We start from the raw sequence: 12704 nt of genomic DNA on the forward strand, positions 1-12704 counted from the left end.
CTAAGAAAAGGAGAAGGCCCTGTCATTCACTGAGCCTGGGTTCTGTGTCTGAATCCCATTTCAGCCATGTGGTCACCTTGCAACCTTAGGCAGTTTGCTTAATGTCCCTGGATCTTGACTTCTTCTTCTGTAAAATGTGATAAAAATACCTCCCTCACAGGTATGATTAGAGGTTTAAATGAGATGATGTGTTATAACACCTGGAACATGGAAGACTATGGCATATATTAGGTCCTTTTTGCCTTCCCAATAACTGTCATGGAATTTAAAAGCGGATTATAGCTAAGTAGGGCATGAGTTGAGACAAAGGCTCAGTTGTTTCTGCATATTCTGGTTCATGCACACTGTATTCCTCTGAAAAGGCTTTCTACCACCTAAAAAGAAAAATTGCAGCCCCTGAAGATTCATAGAGTTGTGTTTCTCTCCTCATTCAAGCAATCCTGTGATGTCCAACTATTACATGCAAAGATTTTAAGGTTGTTTCCAAAGATGTTTACAAATGTTTTCTGTCTTCATGACACAATGGCAAGAGCACGACTAAAGTCCCCATCCAGCTACCACTGACCACGTACTCAATTATGTTGGTCACCTTCTCCCTTTCCCATATGTCACAGAAAAACAAGAGATTTTATTGGAGGGAGGAACAGAAAGAGGAGAGATATTTCAAACCATTTCTTTTTTATCTCTCTTTTTTTTTTTAACAAAGAATCTTAGAATCACTGAATGATAGAATGTTTGAGGCAGGAAGTACCTTTAAGGATGATCTGTTTCAGCCTGGTCACTTGCCATTGGTGGTGAAAAGAGACTTGAGCATCGATAGTCAGTGGAAAGAGAAGAGTGGACTTGGAATAAGAAACCTGGGTTTGATTGCTAGCTCTGCCAATTTTGTGACCACAGATTGGTCACTTATCCTCTTCAGGGGTTCCCAGCTGTGAAGGGGGATAGTAATTACTACTTCTCATAGGTAGAGTGAGGAGGCACAGTTACAGTGCAGATGCGAGCTCTTTGTGAGCTGTAGAGCAGTTTTCAAAGGAAAAATATCACCATGATTCCTTGGAGCCACAACCTTCTTACTTATAAAGCAGATCCACTCGCCTACCAAAATATATCATCTCATCTTGAATATCTAATTTTGTGACTCAAGAAAAACATACTGATGCCTAGGAAAACCTCTGGCACAGAATAAGTGCACAAAATAATTTTTTTTTCTGAGTGATTTAGGTTAAAAGGACTAAAAAAGAGTTTTTGAGGCCTCCTCAGAGTCAAGAGGTGGATGCATGAAGTTCTCCAAAGTTCCTGTCACAGGACAGCCACAAACACCCTTGTGGATCCAGTGGAGTACTACTTAGTATGTTCAGCTCTCTGTTCCCTGGAAGAGATGACCTATTGCTGAGGCCTCCTTACAAGTCAATCTTTGTTCACACTCACAGAACAGTAGCCTCCCCAGAACCAAGCAGGGACCTCTCACTCGCTAAACCTCACCCGCATGGTGCTTCCTTTAAAATCTGGTTTCCAAGGTCACATGAAGAAAAGAGATGAGACCCCAACCTGAGTTGCCTGTCTAGAAAAATTTTTCAAACTCTCCTTGAGAAATTCAACAACCACATTGGGGAATTCTCTACAACAGAGGAGTGCCACTAGCCAGGATGGGTGTTGCCACTGATGATGGAACCAACGGCATTTTCCTGGATTACCAAAGAGGTGTTACATATTCCTCCCAGAGACTAAACATCTTCACCGTTTCAACAGAGGTCTTCATCTGAAAATGTCCTCCCCATTGAAGTTTTCAAATCAATATTTTCATAAGAACTATTTTTCCTTCGCTGAACCAAGGCATTATAATGATGATTATACAGGTTCCCATATGACAGAGCCATCATTAGCGTTGTTACTATTGTTGCTTAGTTGCATCTCCATAGAAGCCCACATTCACAATGTGCTCTGCAACTGCTTCTTAGTAATAGCCCTCACAAGATCTCCAGGAGGCAGAAGGGTGACCAGGGTTAACATTTTTGTGTTGCCTGAAAGGGAACCACAGACGGAGAGAAATGCTACTACCACCATTTATACAATGATCGTGCTGAGACACCCAAGCTCTGCCCCAATCTAATCATACATTTACACTGCCTACATGCAGGATAACAGCTAGCTCTTGTTTATGGCTATTGAAACACGAGGCCTATGATCAGGAGGAACTGAACTGAGCAACAGAATCAGATCAGACATTTTGCACCTAAGATAGACCAGAATGATCATCTCACCAACTCCATTATTTACACTTGAACAGGACCAGAGAGAACACTTTATCCAACTCACACAAGCCACTGACTTCCAGTTCTGTGTTTTTTGCTTTTTTATACCATGTTGCCACACCTCACCTTTCTCTCTTTACCTTGTTTTTCCTCCTCTACCTTCTTCTTCCATCTCTTTCCCTTATTTAAAATTTATGTGGCTTCAACTCCAACCAGAAAACCTGAGACATTTATCTACTCGGAGTCCGGTGTTGTAGCATCTGAGTTGGGCTAGCTTCAGAATACTGACAGAGTCTGATCAGTGTCATACATGAGCCCCTTCCTTCCCCCCAACCTCTATTCTTGAATCTAGCCACTGGCCTCTGGCCGGGGACTTGCCCACACCTTTCTGAGTCTGCAGGTATCTTCATACACCTGGGCTTTATTCTAGACTGGACTGCTTTTTGGGCTCTGGTGGAGGCTATCACATGACCAGGGCTGAGAGTTCTCTCCTGAAGCTCTATCATTTCTGTAGAAAATGGGTTGATGGTATTCAGAGGAGTAAGAGGATGAAGACTTTTGCTATTAAATACCACTTTTGTCTCTTCTATTCTTCCTTAACCAGCAGGTTGTTATCCCATACTCAGTGATTTATGCCTAGTCAAACAAGCCTCCCTCTTCAGATAAAAATGGGTCTTCTTCCCTCAAGGGCCACCCTTCAGATGCCAGGGGATGCCAAATATCCTGTCAATTAATACTCAGCCATACGGGGCAATAAGTAAATTAAGCCAAAACACAAATCACAGCTTTGAAGTTCCTCTCCAACTCTAGCCACATATAATTCTGATTTTAGGAGTTCTTCTTTCACTTACACCATATATTTTTAGAAACTTGATAAATTTCCTGTTCTTCTTCCCTTTTTCTAAGAGGAGGTATTTATAATTGTTAAGAGCAAAGCAATAAATACATAAACCAAGTCCAAAACTCCAGGAATCTCTGAAAACAGGGTATAAGTTTGAGTGAACACAAAAAATATACAAAGCAGGATTCTTCCTTGTAAATTCCCCATGACGCAACCATGGCCACACCTACTCCACAGAAGACAAAAGGCAAAAGAGGCTGACTGGCATTCAGTGACTGTATTAAGTCTCCAGGCAGAGAGGGAGTCATATCACTGGCACCTGACTAGCAAAGGTATTGTCTGTATTACATCTTTGGCTTTTAAAACATTTTTTGTTTGTTTCCTTGACTGTTATCTCTCAAACTGCCTCCTCTGAACCTAAAGCCTTTTCCTTCCTTTTCTTGTCCTTTCCTAGTTTGGTGTGTGAGTTAGAATCACAGTCAGATTTCAGAAAATGATTCTTTCTCCTAGTGGGGAACTCAGGGACAGAGGAACTGACCTCATATAAGGGCATAGGTGGGTGCAGAGAAGCCCTCTCTCAGAGGGAACTCTGCTACCAAAAACTGCCAGGAGAAAACTACAAGTTTTCATCTCTGCTCTCTCTCACCTGTGTAAGGCAAACACTCCATTCTTGTGGGGTTTTCTTTAACTTATCCAAAGTTCACTGAATGCCTACTGTGGCATGCTCATTGAGTTAGACACATAAGGGATACTAAGATTCTAAAAGAAGTTTACAATCTAGTAGAGGAGACAGATACAATGCAAATAATTCAAGGGAGTGAAAAGAATAATGGGGAAAATGCTGAGTGTGGGCTAAGTCATGCATTAAGTTTCTCAAGAAACACAGAGCAGAGATGGCTCTCCTTGCAGGTATCTGGTTCAGAGACTGGCTGAACTGGCAACTCCTGGTGTTCTCTGTTGAAGAAATCAAGATGGCCAAGGTCCCTGACTTCATTGGAGACCTAAAGAACTGTTGCAGGTAGGAAATAGATTCTCTTGTGATTCAATGAGGGGATCAAGTACATTAAAATCCAGCTAGAAATTATAGTGATGAGGATGGGGCTAGACTGGCACAGATTGAAGAAATGTGCCCTACCTCTAAAGACAGGGCAGGTTTAGCAAAGACCCAAGGAAACTAGCCATCCAGCATGTTAAACTGAGATGGCATTGACAGGGAGACAGTCATTCTAGAAAAATTATTTTTAAGGCTTGCTGAGTCCTAGTGAATTTCAATATCTACTCAAACATAGCTTCAGTTGGGGTCACATGTTCTGATATGTTAATGGGTTTTAATGGACTGTCAGAGAGAGTGAAACCGTTCTCAGAAAACTTCCTGACTGCAGTGTGGAATAGAAAATGACTCCACAGCAATCTGAGCATATGAGTGCTCTTTCACAGTCAAACAAACCTCATCCAGACATAGGAGAAACATAAATGAATAAAAAGGTGAACTTATAGAACACTTTATACAAGCTTAGTGCTCCCATTCCCTGTTAATATGCACTAACATCCAGGTGTTGTCTGGATGTGTTGCCAAGTATAAATGATTAAATCCATTTCAGTGAATACATGAAAGCAATGTGTAACATAATTTATTTGGTTAAAATTAAAATGAGGTGCTTCAAGAGTACTTCTTCTCTCTCAAGGAGCTTAACATTTTTCTCTGAAATTTAATTAGAAGTCTTTAATTTATTATCCAAGTCTTGTTTTTTGCTGATAAAACACAGTTAAAATTCAAAGACTTCCCTGTTGATTACTAATTCCAGACTAGTGAGGGACAAATCACTATATATGTGTGAATATAGAAGTCCTTTTCTAAGATGACAGTAGTGGCTGTGTGTGTGTTTTTTTTACCCAGAGCTAATGTGGTCATTAGAATATGTTGCTCAGTGACTTTAGTGATATAACAAACAACTACATTCTTTTTATCTTGTTTGACAGTGAAAATGAAGAATACAGTTCTGAAATTGACCAACTCTCTCTGAATCAGGTAAGTAAATGACTATTTCTTATAGGACTGCTATCTGACACAGTAGTATTTTCTCCACCGGAAGAAAACAGCAACAGCTTGAGTCCTAGATGCTCTGTTGTACCCTCACGAGATGTCCAGAGACATGTATCCTTTCATTATAAGTGAGACAGGCTGGCTCTCTGCACTAAGTTGATGGCCTTCATCAACCCTCAAAACTGGAGTCTCTTGGTCAGGCTCCATGAGAATGTTAGTTGTGCTATCCTGAGAAAGCCCTTTTGGGCCACATCACCAGAGGTCTGTCTCCTAAAGAGACATCCTCTCTAACTCCAGCTCCAGAGATTAGAGATAGCCCTGCAATGTAACAGCGGATGAAGCTGAGGGGGAGGAGGCAAGCCATTCACCAGCTATGTGATTTGCTAGGGGACCCTGCAAGAACTGCCTTGTGTGTCTTTGGTAGTGGCTCTAAAAGTTGTTCCCAGAGGACTATTTCTGAATAATTTGTGCCCTGTCCAGTAAAAGTCTAACCTCCTGAGGGAGAATTAACTGGAAAGCCACCACTCACTAAGATCTCACTTGTAAACCTGTTTTATTCCTTCTGATTTTTGAATCAACCGATGGATGACAAAGACTGGCCAAGAGATCACATTCTTTCAGGGAACTCTTGAGAGGAAGGAAGGGACAGGGAGGACATATTGATGAAATTTGGATTAGTGAAGATCATAATGCAGATCCTTCTCACTAAGTCTGTTGACTAAAACTTCTACTGAAAGGACTTACATTCTATGGCCATGGGCAACCTCTCAATTTCTACTTCCCTTCCTCACAGAAATCCTTCTATGATGCAAGCTATGACCCACTTCCAAAGGACTGCATGGATAAATTCATGTCTCTGAGCACCTCTGAGACCTCTAACACAACCCAGCTTACCTTCAAGGAGAGTGTAGTGACAGTGGCAGCCAATGGGAAGATTCTGAAGAAGAGACGGCTAAGTTTCAACCAGTTCATCACTGATGATGACCTGGAAGCCATTGCCAATGATCCAGAAGAAGGTAGGGGGTCAAGTACAATAATGTTCTTGTGTTTCTTTTTTTAAGCAATAGGGACAGTTGAGTATAGGAGCAAATAAAACCTAGACTCAGAGTAACAAGGGGGCAACCAGACCTTAGTCTGGAATCCATAAAGAAGGAAAGCAGCAGTGGCCTGAGTCTAAAATATTTGCTCACGTGCTCATTTCATGGCCATACTTTGAAAGTTGTGTGACTTTCAGCCCTTTTGCAGAAAACATTTATACACTGATAGTGGGTAACAATTTACAAGCTATATTCTGGCACATGCTAACTATGCCTCCTTGGCCAAGTTATTTAACCTGTCTGTGCTCCAATTTCCTCTACTTCAAAATGGAGATAATCAGAGCCCCTACTCATTACAAAGATTAAATGTGTTAATACTTGCAACCCTCTGGACTAAAATAATGCCTGGCACACAGTAAATACTCAATGACAGCTATTGCTGTTGTTATTATTATTACTATTACTACTGCCGCTACTACCTTTGTTAACAATACCACTTTATTAATGGCTGCATTATCTGTAAACTTTGCAACAACCTTGCATTTCCATTTTATGTATGAGGAAACTAAGCTTAGTGAGATAGTCACCTGCCCAAAGTCACACAATGTTTAAATGGGAAAGCCTCAAACCAAATTCAGTTCTAACTTCAAAAATCATGATTTTTCTCCCACACCTCTACTCTACAATGCTCTATGGGAAACATAAACCCAATACTTTTAAGGTCACAGGTAAACACTAACATATATTCACCTAAAATATTAAGAGATATTAGAAAGGAACTAAAAATATTCACACTACCACTAAGAGTTTACCACTGCCAGCAATATGCAATGTTCCTTAAAGTTGTTTCTATATACTTATGTGCATGAATATGTTGGAATTCTACTATACACAATTTTATATCTGGCTTTTTAAAATTTAACAATATATCAAAGGCATTTTAAAATTCCAATTTTTCACCACTATAAGTAATGCAACAATGAACATCCGTACCCATAAACCTTCATTTCTATCACCATTGACTTCCTTAGAATAGACTCCTAGAGGTAGAATTATGCAGAGCCATGAGAATTTGTGAAACTACTGATTTACATCACTGTTCAGAGGGATTATAGACATTTAGACCTGCTCCCTCAGTAATGTTCAAAATTCTTAATGTATCTATTTCTTTTCTCAGAGTGCATTCATTGGAAAATATAAGTAGGGAATACTAGAAATCTTCCTGGTTACTTAGAAACCTCCAAACAACCAAAAATGAGAAAGTTGCACAAATAAGCTCTTTTCTATAAAAATACCGAGGCATCAAAGTTTAAAAAGAATAAGTTACCACAGTAATGATCCTAGAGCCCACTCTACTACTGCAGGGTAATTCTACTTCTCTGATTCCTCACCTGGATTGGAGTGTTCCTTGTATCCCTTCCATAGCTTTCTGTGCTTGTATTAGAGCAAGCGTGTCATGTGTTTGCATCAAGACATTAACCTCAGTTTGTGCTAATGGTTGTAGAAATCATCCAGCCTCACTCAGCACCTAACAGCTTCCAGAGCAACATGAAGTACAACTTCATGAGGGTCATCAAACAGCGATTCACCCTGAATGACACCCTCAATCAAAGTATCACTCTAGACAATTCGCGAAAACTCCTCGTGGCTACCGCATTAAATAATCTGGATGAAGCAGGTAAATAGACAACTTAGTCATCCTCTCATCCTCTTATTTCTATTTCTTTCAAGTTTTGTGCTTTCAAAGGATACACTCCTCTAGACTCTTGACTTTGCACAATTATTCTAAAACGGAAAGATACATATCACTCTGGTAAAAATCCCAGGCAAGCACAGGAACCCCAGCTAAATCTAAGAGCCCACAAGAGAAGTGTCCTGTCAATGAGAGCGCTAAGTTCAGTGTGAAGTTTTCTGGTGCAATTTCTCCTTTGGTTCTCTCAGTCTTACCCTCTATTTTAAAGATGAGGAGTGAGACTCAGAAATATTAAATGACTCACCTCAATTTACCCAGAACCAATGAGAAGCCATTATGCTTCATTAGAAAGCCTGCCAATCAAATTTACAAATGACACCAAACAAGAACAATTACTTGTATATAACAATTACATGTAGTCAGGTTTGCTCTAAGTAATTCTGTTACAAATATCTTTGTATATATACTTTTTTCCTATGAGGTTATTTCTTTAGAATATAGCCCAAAATTGAAACTCCTGGGTTCCTAGGCATATATAATTTTACAACTCCTATTAAGCATTGTTCTCTAAGGAAAACTAAACTACTTGTCACTATCACTACCAACATGGTTGTCTCCATTCCTAAACCCCTCCCTTTTAGGTCATTATGAACTCATGACCTCACAAATTTCAAGGTCTTATTCCACTAATATAATTATACGATACATAACAAATACTCAACCCCTAAGCATTCATTCAACATAGAAAATTCTAAAGACATTAATCAAGTATCTGCCTGCCTAGTGAATGTGTCAGACATTGTGAAGGCCAAATTCCATTTCTGGTACTTTCACCATATTCAGAGACCTAACACACACACACACACACACACACACACACACACACACACACAGAGTATCTACACAAACACTTAATTCTATACAAATACAATGGATTTACTTTCTTTTTTGTTTTCTCTTCACCAGTGAAATTTGACATGGGTGGTTATATATCAAACGAAGATTCTAAATATCCTGTGACCCTAAGAATCTCAAAAACACGGCTGTTTCTGAGTGCCCAAAGTGAAAACGTTCCTGTATTGCTAAAGGTCAGTTGTCCTCAGACTCTAACTTATCTTTCTTACATCCCATATGTTTATAAATGATCCCAATAGGCAGACACCCTAGCAGAGTGCACAGTCCTCTTCTCTTCCTGTCACAGTTCCCACCTGCCCACCTGCCCCCCATACTGCTTCTCACCCAACCCCAGAGGCAATTCTAGGCAGGGTCTGTGAGACAGTAAAATGGAAGTGCACATGTATGTAAAAGATAAATTACCTTCTTTTCTCTTTTTCCTTTCCCTGCCTGATCCTGTTCACTTCCCATCCCAGGGCATCCATTTATTCCATCCATCTTCAGTCTTTACTGATATCTACTATCTGACGTACGTGATACAAAGCAGTAGGACAATGGACGTGTCTCTAAGAAACTCAGACAAGCCACCTGAGATCAGAGAGAATTAATCATGCACCAGCAGACACAAAGCAAAAAGCTGGAGCCAAGACCCTCACCTTCTGACTCTAGCGTCTCTCTCTTCATTGGTGCCGGCATTATCCCTCACCCCAGCTCCATTTCCACTACCCTCTCCCCCCACAAACACACCCACTGTAGTCTTAAATGTTTTCTCCACTGATAAGTAGAGGATTCCTATTCAGTAAATGTGTAATCCAACGCCCTGCCCCCACTAGGATTTATATGATGCATGTGTTTCTCTACCTGGACCAAGCGAGATGAAAGTGGTGCCTGCAGAGTAGGGCAGTAGCTTCATTCATGAAGTTATTCAATAGCATTATTTACTGAGAACCCTTTACCTGGCAAACTAGTGGTAGTAGCTGTGTAGACAGTGGTATGCCAATATTCCTAGTCTTATAGAACTTAGTCTTCTGGGGGACACAGACAATAGACAAGCCAAACAACCAGCGCAATGTGCAAAATGCTGTAAAGCAAATGAACAGGGTGCCGAGATAGAGAAAAGTGGGAGAGTGTTCTTTAGATAAAGGAGATGCAAGTTGCTGGTGGGAAGAAGGGAGCATGCCCTCATGCCAGGGGATGGGTGGGAATAAGGCATTCTAAACAGAGGGATCTCACTGCTCCCAGGTTGTAGATCTTTAAGAGCTCAATGTCCAGCTTCAAAGATCAGAAGGACCCTATAGGTTCTGTGCATCGTGGAGAGGAGGGAGGATAAATGCAGGCAAATGTTGGTGGAGCCTTGCATTTGGATTGCATTGAGATACAATAAAAATCCATTAAAGGGAGTTCACTTTTTTCTTTTAATGGAGAATAAATCAGAAGGAAGGCAATAGGGGAAGCAGAGTACCCAAGTAAGAAGTGATAACAACAGTTATGAGGTGGGAAGTGCTGAGACAGGTGGGAAGCAGTAGACAAAATCTGGTTACATTATGAAGACAGAACCAAAAAGAGCAAGAGGAGAAACTACATTTACTGAGATGAGAAAAATTAGGAGAGGAATATGTTTAGGAAATAAAATTCCTATTGACATTGAAAACCCCAAGGAAATCTCAAAAGGATATGTAGTTGCTTTGACTAAAACAGAGTAAGAAGAAACACCTCAGGTTGGAATTTTAATTTTACTTTTCCATGGAAGTATTGTTAGATTCTATTCATAATCACAGGAAGAGTACAGTCTAAAGAGATCACAATTGTCAACAATTGTATTGAAAAGATTCAGCTGCTAATACATCTGGGAAGTGGTGTGTGTTTGTGTGTGTATGTGTTGTTGTTTTTTTAACTTTCAGTTGTTGACTTAAATATGGACATAAACATCTTTAAATTATAAATTACTTTCTCAAAGGTATGATTTGAGGTCACATCTTAGAGGTCAAAATCTTTAGAGATCTTAGAATCACTAGTGCTTGGATTTGATGCAAATTGCTGCATGCCTGTGATGGAGGCAGGACAAGAACAAAGTTTGACCCCACCTGCCAGGATACAGGGAGACACTGGAGTCATTGGCAATCTTCAATACTAATTTGTATTTCTCTCCAGTTAACTAAGGAAACCAGCTATTATGAAATGGGGCCATACATCTAATAGGCATGTAATAAACGCCTGCTGAATGAACAAATGAATGAAGAACCTACATCATATTACAGAGTCATAATCCTAAAGTGCTAGGTTTCTCACCAAGGCCACATGTCAAGGGATTGAACTTCAATCCTTGTTCTAGCATCTTATTCTCTAACATCTCTGTACTCCCTATCCTAGGAGATGCCTGAGACACCCAAAATCATCAAAGATGAGACCAACCTCCTTTTCTTCTGGGAAGCTTATGGCACTAAGAATTACTTCAAGTCAGTTGCCCATCCAGACTTGTTTATTGCCACAAAGCAAGAACACGTAGTGCACATGGCAAGTGGGCAACCCTCTATCACTGACTTTCAGATACTGGAAAACCAGCCTTGACTTTGGAGTCTATTTACTTGTGAAATGTCGACAATCCGTATGTACCATGTACATGAAGAAGTCAAATCCTTTGCTCTTAGTCACTCATTGAGCATGTGCTGAGCCTTCATAATTCTAAATGAATGTTTACTCTCTTTGTAAGAGAGGGAGTAAGGTCTAGTGAACCAACACTAAATATAATGTTGTTTGTTATTTAAGGAACACCCTATACTATGCAAACTACCAATCATTTTAATTATTATTTTTCATAACAATCATCTTGGGAGCACCAGGACTCCTGACTATCAAAAAACTCTACCTATATTACATATGGGTTAACTAAGGCATAAAAAAACTAAGGAATGCTCACAATGGCAGTTGGAATGAGAAGCGATAGACCCAGGATTTCATTGCAACTCCTTTGCCTTTTGTTTTTAAGTTGCTGATGAACCCTTCATCAAATATTGTAAGTTTCTGGGACTTGAATTTGATCGTCTTCAAAATGGAGGGAATGACACCTATGTCCTTTCTGCCTCAGCAGTATTGTATGACAATCTATGAGATCATTTCACTAAAATGCTTCTTGAAACTGAGCTTCAAGAATAAGGCAAAGCATGGAATGTTATTTTAAGTTATTATTTATATATGCATATATATTTATAAGTATAATTTAGGATAATTATAACATATTATTATATTTATGGCAATTCTTTGCAATCTTTGAGTGTGACTGGGCATCCTCAACAACAGTGATTTCCAGGCTGAATGAGTTTGATGTAGTTACTTACATTAAGGCACTTTGGTCCAAGATGTTCTTTTTCCATTACCATGAGGCTCTGTGTTCTAATGTCTGGGATCCCTGTAATTATGATAATAAGTTTATATTAATTACTTTGTTTGTTTGAGCTGATAATTGGCCAAAAATTTCCCCTCCTCTGCCTTTAAACTTGCTTTTTTGTTCATGTGCCACTCAATTAGACCTGCTATCAAGTCCTGCTAGCTAAAATGGAACGAACTTAACTTTGGCAACCACAGGACGACTGTTATCTAAACTTTCTTTTCTGGATCATAAGCAATGTTCCTTCTTGGTTTTAAAAGCTAGGATCAAACCACAGTGTTACATTACTGTCAACAATGAAGACTGATACATTATCAATCACAATTGAATAAAAATTACAAAAAATACGACACATAATTACTTATTGTCTTAATCATTATTTTATTACATGATAATTAGGAGCGATAACAAAAGTTCAGATAAATAACTATAATATTACTTTACAAAATCAACCAAGATTTTATGGTTTTTCTCTCCCCTTTGTTAGCTAGCCAGTAGCATAAATGGCAATAAGAATGATAATATCTTCAGTAGCTCACACCACACTAACAACACATA

The 12704-nt window shown here is 39.5% G+C and overlaps 1 protein-coding gene across 1 annotated transcript; it reads left to right on the forward strand.

Moving 5' to 3' along the window:
- The first annotated feature begins 3271 nt into the window (after positions 1–3271).
- Positions 3272–12489, forward strand: IL1A (interleukin 1 alpha). The gene is made up of 7 exons (XM_090280329.1): positions 3272–3425; positions 4003–4111; positions 5074–5122; positions 5931–6153; positions 7679–7852; positions 8834–8955; positions 11132–12489. The coding sequence occupies exons 1-7, from the start codon at positions 3299–3301 to the stop codon at positions 11327–11329; spliced, it is 1002 nt and encodes a 333-aa protein (XP_090136455.1). The 5' UTR covers positions 3272–3298; the 3' UTR covers positions 11330–12489.
- Positions 12490–12704: the final 215 nt, after the last annotated feature.

The sequence above is a fragment of the Furipterus horrens genome, unplaced genomic scaffold (genome assembly GCF_987537825.1).
Source record: "Furipterus horrens unplaced genomic scaffold, mFurHor1.1.pri manual_scaffold_6, whole genome shotgun sequence".
Classification (NCBI taxonomy): domain Eukaryota; kingdom Metazoa; phylum Chordata; class Mammalia; order Chiroptera; family Furipteridae; genus Furipterus; species Furipterus horrens.

Excerpts from the sequence above, each read along its gene's own strand:
- IL1A (XM_090280329.1), top strand. The coding sequence starts at position 3,299 with ATGACGCAACCATGGCCACACCTACTCCACAGAAGACAAAAGGCAAAA. Across the intron at positions 6,154-7,678 it reads TGCCAATGATCCAGAAGAAG|AAATCATCCAGCCTCACTCA; the intron begins GTAGGGGGTCAA and ends TAATGGTTGTAG. Across the intron at positions 7,853-8,833 it reads AAATAATCTGGATGAAGCAG|TGAAATTTGACATGGGTGGT; the intron begins GTAAATAGACAA and ends TCTCTTCACCAG.